Raw genomic sequence first — 21286 nt, 5'->3', positions numbered from 1 at the left:
CCTGGACTGGCCCAGAGTTTGAAATTCCTGGAGGATGTCAGGCTTCGTGGGAGCATTGAAGAGTGTTGAATTTATGAGCACCTGTGGAGATGGCTTTGGCAAGCGATGCTGTGTGTAAATCGGTGTTGTAAGAGAATTAGTGTGGTGATAATGGGCAGGATATTGCATGTTCAAGACAGGAAACTCTGCAGTGCAGGACTGAGGCAGGCAGGATGTGAACGGTAGTGGCGAGCTGTAGGTGACCTCTCCCTGTGGGTGATCTCTCCCGGCCTGTCATTTCCAAATCTTCTGTCATGCTTATCTGTTATTTTTGCAGCCCAGATTAAAACAGCACCTCGTAGGTAGGCTCATCTGAGAAGGGCATTGAGGCAGAGCAGGAGGGAGCTGTTGCAGGGAATGCTGAGTGTAGGACCACTGGATGTCTTGTTTCTGTTTGTTTTTTAAGATTCCATTTGTAGATCATATAGATGGGTCAGCAGGTAAAGATACCTGCCACCGAGCCTGAGGACCTGGGTTCGTTTATATCTGGGACACACTAACGCCTGCAAGATTGTCCTCTGACTTTCCTACATACTTTGGGGCTCATGTGTGCCCACACAGACAGACAGACAAACACAGAACATGGAAGTAAAATGTAACTTAGAGGATTCTATTTACAACTCTCATTCCCACTGAAGACCTCTTCACCTTGGCATCCTTAGTACATAGCATGGGCCAAGTAGTGCTGGTCTGATGACAGCCAAATGTCACAATGGGCAAAGGGTGTCACATCTGAGTAGCCAGTTTGGGTGGTACTTTTTTATGAATTTAGTATGTATGTGTGTTTTGGTGGGGGCAGACATATGTCCCATGATGCACATGTAGAGACAGAGAACAACTTCGTGTGTCACTTTTTCTCCTTCCACTTTTACGAAGATTCTGGAGACTGGACTCAAGTCATCAAGCCGGCATGGCGAGCACTTTATCCCCTGAGCCAACTTGCCAGCCACAGATGGTGCTTTAAAGAGAAATACATGATTTGGGGAGATAGCTGGTTCTAGAGAGAATATATCAAGTCTATTTAGGTATCCTGACTTCACCACTTTTATCCGGGTTTGGACAGATGGACAGACAGACGACAGACAGACATGAAGAAAACATCCCCAGATAGAACTGGAGATGTCATTTTCTTCCACAAGCTGTCATTGATCCTCCTGCAGCATTCAGTGGGGGCCTAACTATGTTCTGGTTTCCTGTTTGGGTCTCTAGGGGTTCCTGGAACAACACCAGAACAGCAAAAAATAGTGCCAACCTAGGCCTTACCCTTTTGTTTAGTCATAGTGGGTTCAATCCAGATGTTCTGGCAGCTTGCCCAGCTATAAAGACTACGCTTGTGGTTCCTGAGACTCCTCTAGTACCTTTGCTGTGTCCCTGTAGGAGGCTGGTGCTCTTCTGCATACAGCAGCAAGTGTCAGCCTGGGTTCCTATGGGATGGCTCAGCTCTCATGGGGATGTTTGTAGCCTGTATTCACAGATAGGTCACATGTGTGCGCAATTCATAAAGCTCTTACGTACAGATCTCAAAAATTTGAAATTGCGGTATTCTTGGGGGCAAACCTGTGTTCTATCGTCTTATTTTGGGGAGCTCCTGTTGATGGTACCCTAGTCTTTTTCAAATCTTTTTGTCTTCCATAGAAAACTTGCTTCAAAGGTAGAGCTTTGAGTGGAATTTGAATGTAAAGTTTCAGGAGCGGGGAGAGTCAGAGTAAGGTCTGGTGGTTAAGGTTCCTAGAAGAACCCTGGGAAGCGGGTGAGATGTCATGAGTCAGTGAAGAAGGAAGTGAGGAAACCCCAGGCCCTGGTCAAGGCCAGCCAGTCCCCAAAGAAGGCTGGGATCAGTGAGGGGGCCCGCAGACCTCACTGCCTCCCATGGTTTATTTCAGATCATCAGAAAGGCCCTAACTGAGGAAAAACGCGTCTCGACAAAAACATCAGCCGCAGATCTTGTGACAGAAACAGATCACCGAGTAGAAGATTTAATTGTTTCTGAGCTACGAAAGCGGTTTCCTTCACACAGGTGAGCACTCTCTTCAGGAAGACACCCCAGTAACTCACCAGGAGGAGGCCAGGAAGGAGGTCACAGACCTGCTGGGAGGCACTGGTATCTGTCACCAAGGGTACATGGGAAACCCCAAGCTGCCAAGCCCCAGAGCCTTCCATTTTTAGGGAAGATAATTGATCACTTCGATTCTTTTACTGTGATGTAACAACCGTTCAGCCCTTGTGTCTCCTTAGGAAGAACCTCTACCTTTTTAAAATGTATATAACAATCATTTTATTAGACTGTTCTGTGGCCTTCTTTTCTAGGAATACTTTTTATGAACAGTCGGTAAATATGAGATTTTTATTATATACAATAGTATGTAACAAAGATATATATATAGAATATATAGAGAGAGAATATATATATGTGTATATATAATATATAATATATATAATTTATATATATATATATATATACATATATATATATTATATATATTATATACATATATATATCTTGTGCAGGTAATTATAGCTGCTAAGAGTTCAGGAGTGTAACAGCCAGGTCATACCTAGAAGATGACATTTTACTTTCCTCTGACCTTGAAATTCATTCTGCTCCCTCTTCCTCTGTTCCTGAGCCTTAGAGGGGATGATAAACCTCATTAGGGCTAAACGTTCAATGGTCACTTATTCTTACTTAGAATAGCGTTTAGACTTGTTATAAGACACTCAGTAACTATCATCCACTACAACAAGAAGTTACTCTCCTCAAAGTTCTATGGACTTAAATGTAAACATTTGAAAGGCTACATCATGTCCATTTACCAAAACAATAGTAACTTATCTACTGGGATTTGCAATGTCACCAAGCCATAAACTTTAAATACCATACGTGACTTCCCTCCTATTAAATGGGCCTTAAGTTCAATCAGAAAGTGTACACATCTTGCCTGCTAGATTGGTAATACGCTTATAGTGCTACAGCCAAATTAGATCACTGACATCATTTCTCCCATCAGAAGCCTCCATTGCACATTCCAGCACTATGAAAGCTAGTAGCAGCGGGGCAGCTTCCAGCTCAGTTTCAACTTGGCTTCTCTTAAGTCCTTCAACCAAATCATGTGGTATCTCCAGCCTTAGGGGTTTGCCATCTAGATCTGGTGGGCAACCAGCAACAGTGGCAATAGCCTGGATTGTTTTGGAGGCATCAGAGACCTCCTTGTCCACACCTTGTAAGGAGGTAACCCATCCCAGCACTGGGTTTTTTATTTAATAATCTTACTTAGTTTTTTAAAATGTGTGTATTTGTATGTGTGTCTCTTGGTTAGGGTTTTATTGCTATGAACAGACACCATGACCAAGGCAACTTTTTGTTTTGTTTTGTTTTGTTTTGTTTTGTTTTGTTTTGTTTTTTGAGACAGGGTTTCTTTGTATAGCCCTGGCTATCCTGGAACTCACTCTGTAGACCAGGCTGGCCTCGAACTCAGAAATCCGCCTGCCTCTGCCTCCCAAGTGCTGGGACTAAAGGCATGCCCCACCACTGCCCAGCATCCAAGGCAACTCTTATAAAGGACAACATTTAATTGGGGCTGGCTTACAGTTTCAGAGGTTCAGTCCATTGTCATCATGGTGGGAAGCATGGCAGCATGCAGCAGACATGGTGCAAGAGGAGCCAAGTTGTCTACAACTTGATCTGAAGGCAGCCAGGAGGAGACTCTTCGCACTGGGTGGAGCTTGAGCACTAGGAGCCCTCAAAAGCCTGCCTATACAGTGATACACTTTCTCCAACAAGGCCACACCTCCTAATAGTGCCACTTCCTGTGGACCAATCATATTCAAACCACCACATTGTTTATGTATGTCCAAGGTTCTACTCTCAATAGCATATGCTCAGAAACACTCCCTGCCTCTGACTCCAGAGGGATCTGTAAAAGTTTGTCCTACTTCTAAAACTTAGTGGTGCCTCCCTTGCCACCCAGGGTCATATGTTAAGAGCAAGGGTTAAAATGTGAGCTGTCAGACTGTTCACTGCCAGTGTCCAGTAACACAGACACCTCTTACTGGGGACAGAGTAGATGGTGAGACACAGGCCTTCACAAGGGTGTCCCTTTTCACCAAAGGCCAGAGTTCTTTTGTCTTCTTGGGCCATCTTGTGCAAGACTGACTATAAGACATTCATCTTTTCCCTAGAAAAATTAAAATATTTGCTCAGCATTTTGCACATAACTCTAGAAGTTCCCTAGGCACTAGAGTAGGACCATAGAGCAGCTGCTCCCTAGACCCTGGTTTCTATATGACAGATCTTGGAGATCCGGGCTTTGGATTCAGAGCCTCCCTTTTGTTCCTCGTGTAATGTCTCATAAAGATGCTAAACTTCTAAAACTGGGAGGGCAGTTCCTGGGAATTCTGGGTATTGGTTATTCTAGTCTGGATGTGTATCTGTGTGGCCATGAGTGTCACATGGTAGTCTCCTCAGAGTCTATTCGGAACATGAGAGGTGTCATCCATTTTCCCCCCTGTGGATAAATACATGAATTAAAGAACAAGTTTTAGTTAAAATATATACATTTCCTATTGCTTTTTAATGCTTTCTGGTGGGGGTGGAGGGAATCAGTTGAACCCATGGCCTAAGAAAGTTTTCAACCACCGAGCTAAATCCCCAGCAAAAAAAAAAAAAGAAAAAAAGAAAAAAAGAAAAAAGATACAGCAAACAGCCAACCATGAAGAGACACCAAGACCATGGCCATTCTTAAAAGAAAGCATTTAGTTAAGACTGGCTTACAGTTTCAGAAGCATAGTCCGTTATCATAGTGGGAACATGGCGGACATGGTGCTGGACAGAGCTGAGAGATCTACCTAGGGATCCATAGACAACAGGAAGAGAGATACTGGGCTTGAGCTTTGGAAACCTCAAAGCCCACCCCACCCCAGTGACATACTTCCTCCAACAAGGCTGCACCTCCCAATCCTTCAAAGAAGTGCTGCTCTCTGATGACTCAGCATTCAAATATATGAGCCTATAGGGACTATTCTCATGCAAATCAGACTTTTATTTCTTCTCTCCTGTTTTCAACCTTTATATCCTGCTCTCATCCTATATGTGTGACTCTGAACACTTCATTGAGTAAGAATGGAAAGTGTTGGCACTGTGCTTGTCTTGTTCGAGGTTTTAGAGGGAAAAGCTCAGTTTTCAGTACTGCATGTAACTCTGCCTATAGGTTTATCATGTATATCATCTATTCCTAGTTTCTTCGGGACTTTTATCATGAAGTTATGCTGAACTTTGTCAGATGCCTCTTTTTCACCTATCAAGATGGTTTCCATCCTTAAGTCTGTCTCTATAATGTGTAACGCTTGTGTCCTAAGAACTAGTTATATGGAGTAGTACATGACTTGCAGTATTGGTCCAATTTTACATCCTTAGGATGAAACCAACATGGTGGTGGGGTAGATCTTCCTAATGTGTTCTTGAACTATCTCCCAATACTTTGCTGTGAATTTTTGCATCTTGTAGTGTTTGTTTGTTTTTTAAGCCTTTATCCAGTTTCAGTTTTTAGATACTACTGTATTTAGATAATACTGACTTGGTAGAATGGATTTGGTGGTAGTCTTTCTCTGCTCTGTAGAACAGTTGAAAAGTGTTGTCCTTAGGTCTTCCTTAAAGGTTTAGTGGGATTCAGTAGTGGATCCGGCCAATCCCAGATTTGTGGAAAGACTATATTACTGCTTCGATCTCATTGCCTGCCTGTCTATATCTTCTGGGTTTAGTTTGGGCAAGTATATAATTAGAAAATATGTGCATTTCTTTTAGATCTAAATCTGAAATAGTCTGTGATCTCCTGGATTTTACTGGAGTCTATTCTAATAACTTCTTTTTCATCTCTAATCATAATAATTTCCATTTCTTCTTTATGCTTGGATAGGTGCTTGTCAGTTTTGTTAATCGTTTTAAAGAACTAGCTATTTGTTTGATTCTGTTCTCTTCATCTCTTTTATTCACTCTGGTGACTTGTAGTCATATATGTCCTCCTGAGTAATGCATCCAAGACTGTGAGATTGTCTCAAGCTGGGGAAAAGTCACTCAGTGTGCCCTGCTGCCTTCTGCCCTTTTGAGGTCATTGTAACCTGTGTCTTGTAGTGTGCTCAGTACAGAGCAATGTCTGTTGGATGCTTAAGTCAATCAGAACACAAAGCAGCATCCTTGACATAGGAAAGCCCTTTCCTGCCACCAAAGCTGGGCATTTGTTGTTGTTGTAATTATTTAAAATCGGCCTCTGGCTCAAGCCGACTATCTAAGCTGTGGCAGCTCTGTCTAGCTCAGCCGCCATGTTCTGTGGCCAGAGGCCACGTGCGTGCAGCAGCTAGAACCAGCCCGCCAGAAACACCAGCCCTGCCACCCACGAGACACCAGCGTAGGAGATGGCTCTGCCAATCTTCCACTCTGTCTCCGAAAGGCAGGGCATTGCCCAGACCATTCCGCCATCCACGCGGGCCCAGTAAGAGAATGAGACTCTAATTCTTATAGATTAATCAAAGGCTTTATATGTTTGGTAATGATTAATAGCAAGATGCCCATACAAAGAGAGTTGTATCCCAATTAGCTAACCTAATTATAAGTTGTGCCCCACGAGTGCTCTCCATACCTGTGTGGTTCTCCATCCTCCTACATCTCTGCTCTCTCTAGCTCCTCCTCTTCCTTTTCCTCTTCCTCTCCTAACTCCTCCCACCTTAGCTCCTCCTACAATTTGTGTCTAGTCTCTTCCCACTATGCTTTACCCTGGATGCCCCTATGGGCCAGCTAGTGGACACAGAGCTTTGGAAGAAAAGACTTGATGGCTTTAGTCAGCTCCTTCATGGTCTGGAGAGACAATTATGACTGACTTAACATCACACTCAATAGCTAGAAGAGAAGAAAGTCTCAGAAACAGCTGACAGTCAAAATCACATGGAGAGCTTGTTACCTCTTGACTTAAGGTGTATCTTTTCACCATTTTTATCTGCTTGGTCCTACATTCAAGTTTTGGCACCCATTCCTTGTGTTTTCAAGAGTACAGTGTGTTTTCTGGGGGCTGGAGAGATGGTTCATTGGTTAAGAACAACACTGGCTCCACTTCCAGAAGACCTGGGTTCAATTCTCAGAACCCACATGGCAGCTCACAACTGTCTGTAACTCTAGCTCCAGGGGACCCAACACCCTTACGTAGATATACATGTAGGCAAAACACCAATGCATATAAAATAAATAAATCTTTAAAAAGTAAAAGTATGGTGTGTTTTAGGAGTATCAAGTAACTTCAGAAAACAGTTCTGGAAATGGTATGACTCTTAAGTCTTTATCCTAGAAAACTGGCTGGGCATTTGCATATTTAGTGTTACCTGAGAGGGCCAGTTCTCTCTGAGCCCAGATGTAAGTGGAAAGAAATGGAAGGAGTTTCCCTGCCTTTGGCCTGGGCAGCTGGTGCTTGTTGGCCCCATTTTTACAAATGGCATTCCCTTCTGTGGTGGTTTGAATATGCTTGGCCTGTGGGAAGTGGCACTATTAGGAGGTGTGGCCTTGTTGGAGGAAGTGTGTCACTGTGTAGGCAGGTTTTCGAGGGCTTCTAGTGCTCAAGCTCCACCCAGTACTGACAAGAGAGCCTTCTCCTGGCTGCGTTCGATTCAAGATGTAGAACTCTCAGCTCCTTCTCCAGTACCTTATCTGCCTGGTTCCGGCCATGATGACTATGGACTGAACTTCTGAAACTATAAGCCAGCTCCAATTAAACGGTGTTCTTTACAAGAGTTGCCTTGGTCATGGTGTCTTCAGCAACGAAAACCCTAACTAAGACACCTGTACATGTTCAGCTTTCGGCTTTGGCTCCTAGTCGGCCAGAGAACACACTCTTGAGGAGAGTTAAGGAGCCTTTTTTACACAGAGCCTTGTTACAAGGGAGGGGCAGACCCAGAGCCTCCTACCAAAAATCTCTAATCTGGAGACAGCCAGTGTGGCCCTGAAGTCAAGGAGAGACTATGAGAACAGGAGTCTGCTTTGACACCCAGGACAGGGGGAGATGAAGCATCCTGCTAACTGCACTGCTTCCTGGTCCAGCCCTTCTTTTCTCCCAAAGTGAAGCAGAAACCAGGGAGGGAAGGGTCCAGGGTCCAGGTGGAGAAGGGAGCTGTAGATGGCAGTTTCCCTTCTATAGCCCAGGTTCTGATCTGCATGCTAGCAAGACCTCTTGGGCCTCTGCTGCCTCTCATCCATCTGTAGCTCCATGCGGAATTGGGAACCAAGTTTTGCTTGCCTCTGTGCTCTTTCAGGTGCTCTGCACTCCTGCATCTCTGCCTGGCCTGCTCCATTTCCCTTGTGTGCCTCCAAAACTGCAGCAGTCAGTCTGGTTTGGGGGGTGTTTTGGTACTGGGACTGAAACCCAGACCCTTGTGCCTGCTACATACACTCGTCTGCTGAGTGTTGGACTTGACTCAGGCTGAGCCCCCTGCCCCAGCAGGTTCATTGCAGAAGAGGCCACAGCCTCCGGGGCCAAGTGTGTGCTCACCCACAGCCCGACCTGGATCATCGACCCCATCGACGGCACCTGCAACTTCGTGCACAGGTGAGCAGGAATTGGAAGCATGTAGTTATGGGGCTCCATGTGGCCCCTAGGTTTTCTTTTCAATAGCCTAAATATTGTAAACATACATGTATGGTAGATTTCTAGTCTTGTAAGAGAAAATCAAATCTTGACATTCTTAAAAGGTTTTCCATTTATGACTCTAAAGAATATGTAAAGAAAATATTTTTGGCAAGACGTGTTGGCACATGGCTTTTAATTTTAATTTTAGTACTCAGGAGACAGAGGTAGGTAGATCTCTGAGTTCCAGGTCAGCTAGGTCCATACAGTAGGATCCTGTGTGTGTGTGCGTGCGTGCGTGCGTGCGTGTTTGGGGGGTGACTAAGTATGTTTTTGGTTACTACTGACTTATAACACAAAAGCCAAGATAGGATCACAAATTTGAGATCAGCTTTCCCTATACTTAAATATTTTACTGTACTTTAAAAATTAAAAACATAATTGCCTATAGATGAAACTAATTTAGGGGATTGTTTACAGCTCTAAGACATTGAATTGAGTTAAATTAAATTGAATTGAATTGCGGCTCCTTTAAGAAGTTGCCCCTGGAAAAGAGGTAGAATTTGGACAGGAAGCCTGGGGCTGAGGTACAGAAACAAGATGTGCCAGTGAGATTTGAGAGTCACTCCTTCAGAAGCCAACCTTGTGACTGCAGCCAGGGCTTAGAGGAGTGAAGCTGAAGGGTTAGTGGTCCCTGACAGGGACAGGTATGGGAGCTGTGTATACTTGCCAACAGCCATGTAGACGGAACCAAAGACCCAGAGGCACAGTAGGCCACGTGGCTTCCCTGGAGGGCAGATATTTTAACTTGCCATTCCCTATAGATGTTTCTATGCTGCAAGTACTCCCCCAGCCCCAGACTTATGGTTACGTATACACCATGCTGAGCAGAGCCAGGTATGACCTAGCTCTCTGGTCTCCATGCTATGCTGACATGCTAAGAGGTACACAGTAAGCATGACCACTGTAGTGACTGTTACCTTGAGAATCCAGTCATATGTGAACAAGGGGACCCTTCTGATGCTGTGGAGTAGTGCCATCTGCTGCCACTAGGCTGTCACTTCACTAAAGTATAACCACTCGTCTCGGTATGCTTTGCTAAGTGAGACACCTCTCACTTCTGGGCCATTTCTCATCCAAGGTATTCATAAAGGGGACGTAGTGACTACACCACATTCCAGCCAGAGGCCACATGTTCATGTTAAGTTGTCCTATGACTCTGGTGTCCTTGCGATCGCCAGTACTTCCTGATCTGCAGCCCTCAGGGGAATCTCGGGCTGGAAAGAATGCCCTCTGAGAAACAGGCTCTAATGTTGACCTGACAGTTCCAGTGTGTCCAGGCTACAGCTGTGCCTGAGACCTGAGCCATAAGAAAGCCTGCAGTCCTGGGCCATAGCTAACATGTCTGAGGGAAGGCTGTGAAGCGCCTGACTGAAGCAGGGAGACTTGACCTTGCCTTTGAGGGTTTCTGCGCAGGGCTCTGCCCGCTCGTGGTCTGGGTTGGTATTTTCCCCCGGCCAGTTCACAGTACTCGGTCTTTCCTTGTCCCTTCCTGTTTTTTAAGCTCTTATGATCTTCTCACAAAGGAGAGACTATTTTGAAACACAGCAACAAACTGACGAAATTAAAACCACGGTCGGACTGTGGCATCAAAACCATCCCTCTACCACTGGCTCACCCTGCTGTTGCCTGCTGAGAGCTCAAGCAGGAAACAGGATGGGGATATTAGCATTGCTGAAAGGGGTGTGGCTACAGTCGGGGGCGGGGCTGTGACATCATCAGCTGGGTCCTCCACATACATTCTGAATTTGAGGTTGGCCTTTTGCGGATTCTCTACCTGCTTAGATTGTGGTTATTACATTCATCTTGATTACTTTTATATGGTCGCTGTTAAATTGCCTCAGTCTTACCATGTAAGCACCAGTCTTCCAGAGTGCTGTTGCTGCTTTAAGTTAGCTACTTAACAGTATGGCTAGCCGAGCCTGTTTATATTGGAAGCAGTGAGTGAAACTGGGAAGTCATTTTGAGAATCAAGCCCAGCCAGAGTGCAGAAAGGTCCTGGTGTGGGGGAGGGAAGCTTTTGAGAGCCAGTGTTAAGTGTAACCCTTCCTGTCTTCCCTCACAGATTCCCAACTGTGGCAGTTAGCATCGGATTTGCTGTTCACCAGGAGGTAATGCGGCCCTCCTTGCCCGGTTTCATTCAGCCTCTGCGTTTGCTCTTTGACATGTACCATAACCATGACTAGTATGTCCAAGTATGTATTTTTCAAATCCAAGAAAGTCAAGAACCACAGATGGAATTTTGTAGAGGTGTGGGTTTGGGGCTTATATCTCCTGGGGTGGGCTGGCTCTTTTTTGGCTGTGGTCTAGTCACAGCTGCTGTGGACAGCAGTGTTCTGAGCAGATGGTCCGAATGAGTCTCCATCTGACCCCTAGAGCGTGTGACCTAGTCACAAACAAAAGAACTCCTATTTTTGGATGACTTTTTCATCTCAATATTTTATTAATTCTTCTTCTTTTCCTCCTGGCTATTAGTATGAGAATGTGGCCCTATCAGGATTCCCAGGGACCTTCTGAACTAAGCCGTCACATGAGACCTAAAGGAAAGGCAGAGGGTGGAGCCTTATGCAGGAAGACAACAAGAGCCTTCATGTCTTGTAGCATGAGCAGAGTTGGGGTACCATGTCTTCTACAACTGCCCCCATTGAGAACAGCATAGCAATGTCAATATCCCCCTCATGGGAACAAGAGTTTGCACAGATCTCAAAGCACTTTTGGTGTATATTGGTAAAACTTTTCAATCTTGCCAGTTGGGTAAGGAATTGATGATCCACTGGTTTCTCTGTTCAGTGTTGTCATGGAGACCAGTGAGCATTAATTCTCTCCTAGCCACCAGGTTATCATAACAAGAGTCAGGGCTGCCAGGAAAGAAAACTGGGGACCACAGAGCTCAGACGGGTCCTTGGCCAGACTGGGCCATCCTATTCTGTCCTGTATTTCTAGTTCCAGAGCATGGGAATACTGCTTTCAGTTTCCCCCCAATCTAGGAAGCAACTCTCCCTTTCCTGCAGCCCACAGGACATTTCCCTTCATCTTGGGGTCTCATCACAGGTGGCTACACAATTCAGTGATGCCTAAATTTGGGTATCATGTTGTGGCCAGGGTCGAGGGTGGGGGTGGGGCAGGTAAGTATTGCTAGAGAGCCACATACTGTTGGGAAGTCCTTCCAGATATAAAACCTGTTCTATAGGTTGAGTGTCTACGTTTATAAGGGTTACCTAAGTCTCTGCTAAGGCACCTGACCACCCTGAAGGTGGGCATATGGTACCAGGCACAGGCACGTATTAACCCCAGGTGAGCAGGCAGAAAGAGACAGGATGTGCTGGACATGTTGACTTCTTCCTCCTCCTGCTGGGTAGTGGTCATGCTTCCTGGGGATGTCCCTGGGTTCCTGGTCTGTTGGCTCTGTGGATGTGCACCCAGCTCTTCACACACCAGTAACCTGGAGGATCCTTTAGGTGTTTTTTTTGTTTTTTTGTTTTTTGTTTTTTTCAGTCATAATTACTTTTTTACCAGAGAACAGGTGGAGAGGGGAGAGAGTTTGTTATGATAATTTTAATATTTTTATTATTATTTATATAGTTTTGATACGGTCATTTAAGAAACAGCTTGCCAGGCCGGGCAGTGGTGGCACACACCTTTAATCCCAGCACTTGGGAAGCAAAGGCAGGAGGATTTCTGAGTTCAAGGCCAGCCTGGTCTACAGAGTGAGTTCCAGGACAGCTAGAGCTATACAAAGAAACCCTGTCTTGAACAACAAAAAAACAAACAAACAAAAAAAAGAAATGGCTTGCCAGATTCATGTCCACATGTAGTTTGAAGCCAGCTTTTCTTGACTCCTCTTTGGAAGGCAGTTCAGTCCCTTTGTCATGGTTCTGGTTCCGGCTCTAAGAGGAGTGTTCATCTTTAGAACGCTGTTGCTTCTGTGTCAAGGAATGACGTTGTCTGCTTTCTTCCTGCCCCCCTTAGCTGGAATTCGGAGTGATTCACCACTGCACAGAGGAGCGGCTGTACACCGGCAGGAGGGGCCAGGGTGCCTTTTGCAATGGCCAGCGGCTCCAGGTCTCCAGGGAGACAGGTGGGGTTCATTCAGCTCTTCTTGGGTTGTTTCAGCTAGACATAGATAGATGCCCAGGGTGACTATTACACATAGTGGTGGTCATCTTCTTCAGGGAGTTCTAGCTCTTTTTAGGGATGCAGTGTCCCTTGTCGAAATGGACAACATTTATTCTGTATAGGTGGCAATACCACTGTGTGGTCAGGAGGTTTGAATGCATCATTACATCCTCTTGTATGTATCTATCATCTTTAAAATGGCAGTTACTGGTTGCAGTTCAGTCTGCTGGGACTAAGAGAGCAGCTTAGACAAGGGCTGGCAGAGCATCCAGGCACAACTTGGTTGTACCCATGACCACAGCCATGTAATCTGGCCTCTGACCTGGATGTTGCAAGGGTGGAGACAAGCAGAGTTTGCACGTGTCCCAGGCCTGCCACCAGGATTATGACTGTCCTTTGTTTGCCTTAAATGTAGAGGTTGTTCATTGTTTGCTTGCAGGGGGTAAACCATGGAACTGCCCGCCACTGACGATGTGCTGGCTGGGTGTTCTCTCTCCTCCGCCCTTTGTCCTACAGTGGTTAAACTAGTAGTTTTTATTGTGTATAGGATAGGTGTGGTAGGCAACAGAGAAACACCAGGATTTTTGTGTATGTTGGCAAGATGGAGACATGGCAGTGTGCAGTCAGGAGAAGGAAAGAGATCCTAGAAGAGCAGCAGCTGTCGAAGAGGAAGACTTTAAAAGGCCCTGGATGGCCGCATAATTGAGTTTGGAAAGGCAGTGAGGGCCGGGGATGGAGCTGGTTGTGGGGTGCTCACCGAGCCTGCCTTAGTTCTTTCTGCAGCTCTGGGCAGGACGGGGATGGCAACCGCAGCTCTTACGTGTCAGAAGCTGCACATCATCAAGTGTCCCAGCCTCAGTCCCTGCTTTCTGTTTGCTGACACTGGCCGCAGTCCCAAGATGTCAGCGCTTGGCTCCTAGCCGGTCTACCTTCTTTAACAAACAGCCTCTCCTGTGCCTGTTGTTGGTTTATCTTTTTGCAGTTCCTTCCTCTCATTTCCCCACTGTGTAGTCCTCCTTGGTTAATGCTGGTGTGCTGAGCCAGCCTGTGAGCAGCTGACCTACTGTGTGAAAGCACTGTGTGGATGCTCTCATAGGCCTTTGGGGAAGAGAGGTTGCTTGTGAGAGTCCGCACGGGCCCAGATCAGGGAACTCACAAGAGCCCTGTAAGACAGCCCCACAGGACAATTGGCAAGTCAGTGCTTTGGACCCGGAGCAGGCCAGGAAAAGCACCTTGCCCCGTTTCTCCTTCTGCTGGAGTGTTTAGTTTGGCTGTGGAGTGATGTTAATTCCAGCCATGCTGGCAAAAGGCATCCATCCAAACCTAGCTGGGAAAGGCAGTGTGAGGAAGCCAGCCATTAAACATGCTGGGGTGAACTTTGCTCCAGTTTTCATTTGATATGACTGCGAGAAAGTATTCACACACCCGCTTCCTGGTTGGCCACCTTCACCGTTCAGTCAGGTGGTGACTGCCCGCCCTGATAGCTCCACCCACCCTTGCTCTGGGCCCAGGACTCAGTCTGATTTCCACTCTGCTGGGACCCAGGAAGCACCCAGGGAACAGGGTAGAAAGAAGCTGCTGCCGTCTCTAAAGCTCCCGCCCCTGCTGGTCACCTGCCTCCCTTCTGCCTCTACACATTGCCACATATGTCCTCACCTCAGCAAAGCACGATCGTGACTTGGAGTCCAGTGAGCTGTTTTAACCTCTGCTCACAGACGTCAGAGCGGTTCAGGCCGTGTGCCGACTGGCTTCAGGTCCCTATTCTGACTTCTGAGGCAGTGCCTAGTGCAAGTTAGATTGACCTCTCAGAACTCAAGCTGACATGTTCAAAAGCAGAATCTGGTGGAAGACGGAGTTAGTTGTAGAGGCTGGACATGGTCTTATAGGGCTGTAATTCAATACTTGGAAGGCAGAGGTAGGTAATCTCTGTGAGTTCAAGGCCATCCCAGTCTGCATGGTGAATACCAGGACTGCCAGAGCTATATACTAGAGAGACCATGTCTCAAAAAACCATTAGCTGGGAGTGTTGGTGCATGCCTCTAATTCCAGCACTCAGGAGGCAGAAGCAGGTGGCTCTGTGAATTTGAGGTCAGCCTGGTCTACAAAGTGAGTCCAGGATGGTCAGGGTTCTGACTGTAGGTAGCAGGGGTGTGATGGTGTATGTCTATAATTCCAGCACATGGGAGACGGAACCAGGAGACCTCAAGTCTTTAACTGTTGGAAAACATACAAGCTGTCCAAAGTTTTCCTCTTTTGTTTTGACTTTTGAAATGGATTCTCACTGATGGAGACCAGGCTTGCCTTGAGCGGCAGCATCTTCTCCCTCTGCCTTTTCCGTGTTGGACCACAGGCATGCACTACTTCCCCTGACACGAGTTCTCCCAGGTCCCAAGCTGCACTTGAGTTTTGGCGGCATTGGTAACGGAAGTGGTCGGCTCACTTTTCCTTTCTCACATCCAAATACTCAAGTCCTAACAACCTTAATTCATCAAAATCCTCTGGCTACCTGTTTCCTTACTGTAAAGGTTATTTCCAAAGAAAGATCTACTCACCATTCAAGGTTTATTGCATTTGATGTTCACAGCTTTATAGTTGTGAAGGACAGCTGCTGGTTCCTACTGTGTGTGATTTAGAACAGGAACGTTATGCCTACTACCACCAGCTGGGATAGTGAGGCACAGGTTACCTTGCTGGAGACACCCACCTCCTGTGGTTGCTATTGTCATCTGGGCACACAGGGCAGCATAGTGAAGGCTGATATAAGTATCTTGATTAATTTGGGAAGTGTTCCTAATGGAGCAGCCCACGGGAAGTGATGAGGACCACACTTTGAGAGTAGAGTCCTAGTTGACATCTCAGGGCAGGTTAGTGGGATTGGTGCCCCCGATTCCTGTGTTCTTTACGGCTTAGCATTGTCCTTGCTATTTGTAAGTTTGTTTTTCTAGCAATAATCCAAGACTCACCTCTTCTTGTGTAGAATCTCTAAAATGTCCCTGTTGTGTGCTGGCAGAGTTGGTAAACAGTTTAAATCGGATTTTCTTTTTCAGACAGGGTCTCACTGTGTAGCCCATTCTGGCCTTAAACCCAGTCTTCCTGCCTCACCTTCTGAGAGTTGGGATTACAAAAGAGCAACCGTTCCTGAGACAGTTTGTTTTTCTTCCACATGTAAGGGACTTTCTTATTCTTCCTGGATGCACATGGACCTTTTGGTGTTTTGTTTTAGGGGTTTTTGTTTTTGATTTTGTTGTGGGATGTTTTTTGTTTGTTTTGTCTCCAGACTCCACAGCCAAGTCAGTTCTCCTAGGGACATAGTTCTTTGACTGTTTCCTATCTTTTCTCACTTCAAAAAAGTAATTTTGAATTATAATCCATAGTATGGTTTTTTTCGTAGCTCATTGGCTTGTGCTCTGTCTTTTGGGACATCTATAATAGGAAATTGGTGTTCTACTTAAATCTGTTATCTGCAGATGCCCTCAGAGTCCGGCATTAGGAGCCATCCAGCATGGGTACCAGGAAGCAAACGGTAGCCCTGGAAGAGCAAGATGTGTAACCACTGAGCCATCCTTCCCTCCACCCCCTAGTTTATGTTCCTTTTATTTAATATCTGAAATATTTTCAATTTTTTTTCCTATGATTTTTGCCCTCTAGTTTGAGTTTTGCTGTTTTTCATGCTCTTTCTGTTTCATGGGCAGGTCTTCAAGTGTCCAGTGACTGTTGAGATGTAATTCTGCCTGTTTTGTCTACCCCTGTACCGTTGTGTATAGACTTCACCATGATTCATTATAGTATAAAACAAGTATTTGCTTGTATAGAAAGGGGCAGGCAAGAGGATCTGGAATGTGGAAGATTCTTTTGGAGGTGTTACACCGAATAAGGGCTGCCAGATAAAATACCATAGTAGGCGCTGGTTCCCCCCAGCTACCATTGGATAGCTGTGGCTCCATCCTGCCCGTGGTGTGACCTGCTGAGGCAGGACCAGTTTCGCATCTGTAGCAAAGGAAGGACAAACTGCTCCTGACCCTGCCACAGTGAGCCTCAGTCATGTTCCTGACCCACAAGCCAGGTTTCCAGCTCAGGTGTTGTCACCTCTCATATATCTGGGCCATTGGTGTGAGCATGATTGGCCCCTGGTGAAGGTAGCCATGAGTTTCCAGGTCTTAACCCCTCTTCATCCAGATCACAACAGATCACATTCACCTTCTGCATGGGAAGATCCCATCCCCATGATCAGTGCAGACAGACAAGTTTTCAAACCCTAATAGAAAGATATATCTGGTAAGGTGTTTTCTCATCTTCAATCATGGTACACTGCCAGTATGGGATTGTTTGACAGTTATTTTTATAGACTACTGGATTCTCCTGAGGTCTTTGTGTTCCTATGTATGTGGAGTGTCTCTGAGAGGAGACTGGAGAGGGTTCTTCAGCAGGCAGTCCCGAACAAAATCAGCTCCCCAGGGCCTATCCCAGCAGAAAGACCTCATAGAATCAGCCGCTCTTGAGGGAACTCAAGATGATGCCATTAGAACCAGGGCTCGGTCTTCATGTTGGTTGATGGGAACTTCTCTCTTGCAGATCTTGCAAAGGCCTTGGTTCTGACAGAAATCGGGCCCAAACGTGACCCTGATACTCTGAAAGTATTCCTGAGCAACATGGAGAGGCTGCTGCACGCCAAGGCTCACGGGTACAGGTCCTCAGTCCCGTAGCCAGTAGGTTGAAAACCAAAAGTGCTCTTGGCTAAACACTCCCAAGGGATGTGAAGAGGAGGCACCGAGAGGTAGGACAGGAGGCTGCTGACACCAGGCTGAGGCACACCGTGCGCCATCATCCACGGAACACTCTGGCTGCCGGGTGTCAGGAAATGGATGGGTCCCGTGTCCTAGTCTATATTTGAAAGCCAAGTAACGAAGCGTGGCTCCCTCCATCAGTGAACCTGATGGGTCTTTAGAGTTTCTCGGTGGCCTCGCGTTAGACCAGGAGTGTCTGTCTTAGTTACTTTTCTATTGCTCTGGTCAGATAACCGTGACCAAGGCAGCTTACAGAAGAAAGAGTTTACTTGGAGCTTACAGTTTCAGAGGGTTAGAGTCCACGACTTTCATGATGGGAAGGAATCGTGGCAGCAGGCAGGCACGGTGCTGGAGCAACAGCTGAGAGCTCAGGCAAAGAGAGAGAGAACTGAGAATGGGGTGGGCTTTTGAAGCCTCACAGCCCACCCCTGATGACACATTCCCTCCAGCAAGGCCACACCTCCCGATCTTTTCCAAAAGTCCCACCAGCTGGGGACCACGTACAGAAATAGATGCACCTACAGGGGCTGTCCTCACTCACTCAGATCAGTGTCATGTCCAGCCATTTGATGTTCCGTCCAGGTGTCCTCATTTATAAACACGTTGGGTCACATTCATACCTAGCCTAGGACAAATGTGATCTGCTGGCCACAGGTTGAGCATGCCTGTTAGATAAACTGTTGGTTAATTACTTCTTCTATGTGCTTAAGTCAAAATTACTTCACCCTTCCCTCCCCTTCATCTGTGTGGTAACCGCCAGCCACTTGAAGGCTCTACGTGTAACCTTCTAGTGTTCAGTAGAGTAACAACTTCAGGCCTCTGGCTGCACTGGGCACAGTTCACTTAGGAGCCCCTCATGACCCGTCTTAGTACAGCATGCTAATATCATTATGGAAAAGTCATCTGCTCGGGCCACTCGCTCCAGGCCTGTCCTCTGCACCCTGAGCTGCTGGTAGAATCCTGTGACTTCATTTCTGAGAGCTGAGTGGGCCCAGCAAGGGGTGAGGGGTAAGGGTCAGTTATGCCATGTCAGGTGTCCCCTCATTCACCCACATCTGTCCTCCTCCCCCGCCCCCCAGGGTCCGAGTAATTGGCAGCTCTACCCTGGCCCTCTGCTACCTGGCCTCAGGTGCTGCTGATGCCTACTACCAGTTTGGCCTTCACTGCTGGGACCTGGCAGCTGCCACAGTCATCATCAGAGAAGCAGGTGGCATTGTGATTGACACCTCAGGTAAGCTCTATGGCCTTTGGCCACCCTCCCCTCGCTGTACCCAGCAGCAGACAATAAAACAGGTGACACTGAACAGAGTGTACCCAAGGCCAGAGCCACATTAGATTACTCTACTTCCTCTGGATTCTGCAGATGAGACCACACTGGGGTGCATGGCAAACAGTGGCTGTCCATGGTGGGCCTTGGTCCTGCCCTTTCTCACACATAAGTTAAGGTCACTCGGCTAATTACAGAAGCAGCAACATTCCACACTCACCACCACTGACAGCTTCCTGTGGCTTCTGCAACAGTCCCATGAGTTAGACAGAGCAGACACTTCCCCAACATCGCAGCCCAGAGCCGGGACAGCCCAATACCCAGCAGGAGTTGCCCTGTTCTTCTGCCTTTGCGCCTCCAAGTCCTGGCCACTGGTCCTCCTTTATAGACATACCTGAGCCCTACTTGCATCTGCTCATCCACTTAGTGCTCGAAACCCCTCTCCTGAGTTCTGACAGACATGGTTAGACTCATTTTTCCTTTCTTTTTTAAAATTTATTTAATGTATATGAGTACATTGTTGCTGTCTTCAGACACACCAGAAGAGGGCATCAGATTCCATTACAGATGGTTGTGATCCACCATATAGTTGCTGGGAATTGAACTCAGGACCTCTGGAAGAGCAAGCAGGCAGTGCTCTTAACCCCTGAGCCACCTCTCCAGCCCCCTCATGAAAATTCTGTCCCACTTTTAACTATTGCGTATAGGAAGTGGATCTCCTGTAGTCTGGCTTTTCTACTTCTCTCCTATTTCTCTTTTGCAAGACTTGAATCTCCTAGCAATGTACAAAAGTAAAGTTGTCCTGGCCCTTTGGCAGGGAGCTGTACAGGACAGTCTCACACTAAAAAGCACCTTGAGGCCTGAATCTGCATTTTGATCATGCACCCAGGAAGGTCCATAGAACATGTGGGAAGGCAGGCTTGGCCCTCCCAGACTGAGTCAGGGAAGTACATCATCCCTCTCTGCCACAGCAGCCTGCTGTGTGGCAAAATACAGGATATTCCGTTCCCATCCTAGTCTCTCCCAGTGTTACATTCACAGAGCTATCGTAACTCTAAGATGGGGCAGCTCCGGTGCTCAGTGCTGTGCAGCCCTGGCTACGTTCCCACTAGGGCATGGTAGGTATCAAGAGTTACCACACCTCCCACACAGCCAGCTTCATTTCTTGGCTGCTTGTAGGGACTCCACCTTGGCCTGTGGGCTCTTTTCCTCTGCACGCATATGTGAAACATATGCTGTACGAGACTGACAGACCGACGTACAGGCTCCCATAGCCCAGATGCCCGCCCCCCTCTCTGTTCACAGGTGGACCCCTTGACCTCATGTCATGCAGAGTCGTGGCTGCTGGCACCAGAGAGATGGCAGTGCTCATAGCTCAGGCCCTACAAACTATTAACTACGGCCGGGATGATGAGAAGTGAGCCGCACACACAGCTCGCCGCACACACAGCTCAGAAGCTGAAATGCAGCAGCAGCCTGGGAAAGAGCTGTCCCAGTGTCTTGAACCCTGGGACAGTCTACCACAGCTCTACCCGGGCCTCGGTGCTTAGCTGATCCTCTCTAATCTCCTGTAGCCCCTTTCCAGGTCGGTACATGTTCTTTCACCAGAGCCAAACCCAAATCTTGTGAGGTGCGTGTTAGTCATCCATCCTGATTGTCTGTCCAGAATGCAAATCTCAGGTAATAAAGCTTTAGAACGTGCTCTCAGGCCCGCTCCCCTGCCCATGGTAATACAGAATGCAATAAATCAGAATTCTAGTGGTCTGCTTTGGGTCTTCCTCCAGCCTCTGGTTCTCAGGCAAGGCGGTTACTGCTATTACCCCACAGGGCATCTCTGCTCAGCTTGGACGTCTGGCACCCCGACCATGGCAATGGTGAAAACTTTACCTAAACATCAGTCTCCTGATCTTCAGGCTTTATTTAACTACACATAGATAATCTTTAGCCATTTTTTATACTGCCCTCAGTTGACTTTCAGGGAGTACGTGGACTGTATAAATTAAAATGCTGTATACAGAACCTTTATCGAAGCCCACATGTATTGAAAGGGGAAAAAAAAATGAGAAACTGAAAAACAATGCTAAAATATTTTGTGGCAAACATTTTTGTAAACATAAAATCTTTTAGGAGTTGCAACCTTTTAAACAATGGAGGATTGGGGGGGGGGGTGACAGGGGAAGACACTGGGGTAGAACACAGGCTCTCATGCAGATTAGACAGACTTTGTACCACTGAGCTAGATCCCAGCACTATGGACCAGAATTCTGGCTCCAAGTTAAGCTGGGGTCCTAGACTGTTGAGCCAGGTGACTGTAGACCAGGCCCAGATGGTTCTGAAATACCTGTACTAACAAGGCCTCAAGGGCTTTTCCATCTTGTAAACCTGGTCAGTTCTACAATCGGCTACAGTTGCTACAGTTGCTG

The 21286-nt window shown here is 46.8% G+C and overlaps 1 protein-coding gene across 1 annotated transcript in view; it reads left to right on the top strand.

Annotated features, from left to right (window-relative positions):
- Window positions 1-20627, top strand: part of Impa2 (inositol monophosphatase 2) — a 31022-nt gene extending 10395 nt beyond the window's left edge. Inside the window, exons 2-8 of the mRNA XM_028774217.1 lie at window positions 1923-2056; window positions 8514-8618; window positions 10762-10807; window positions 12666-12774; window positions 17385-17493; window positions 18676-18827; window positions 20169-20627. Coding sequence (XP_028630050.1) covers window positions 1923-2056; window positions 8514-8618; window positions 10762-10807; window positions 12666-12774; window positions 17385-17493; window positions 18676-18827; window positions 20169-20284 — 771 coding nt within the window. The 3' untranslated portion in view covers window positions 20285-20627. The remainder of the gene's footprint in view (window positions 1-1922; window positions 2057-8513; window positions 8619-10761; window positions 10808-12665; window positions 12775-17384; window positions 17494-18675; window positions 18828-20168) is intronic.
- Window positions 20628-21286: the final 659 nt, after the last annotated feature.

Source organism: Grammomys surdaster, unplaced genomic scaffold (genome assembly GCF_004785775.1).
Source record: "Grammomys surdaster isolate TR1022 unplaced genomic scaffold, NIH_TR_1.0 239, whole genome shotgun sequence".
Lineage (NCBI taxonomy): Eukaryota > Metazoa > Chordata > Mammalia > Rodentia > Muridae > Grammomys > Grammomys surdaster.
Note: the sequence above shows the minus strand (reverse complement) of the source record. Positions and strands in the feature narration are given on the sequence as shown.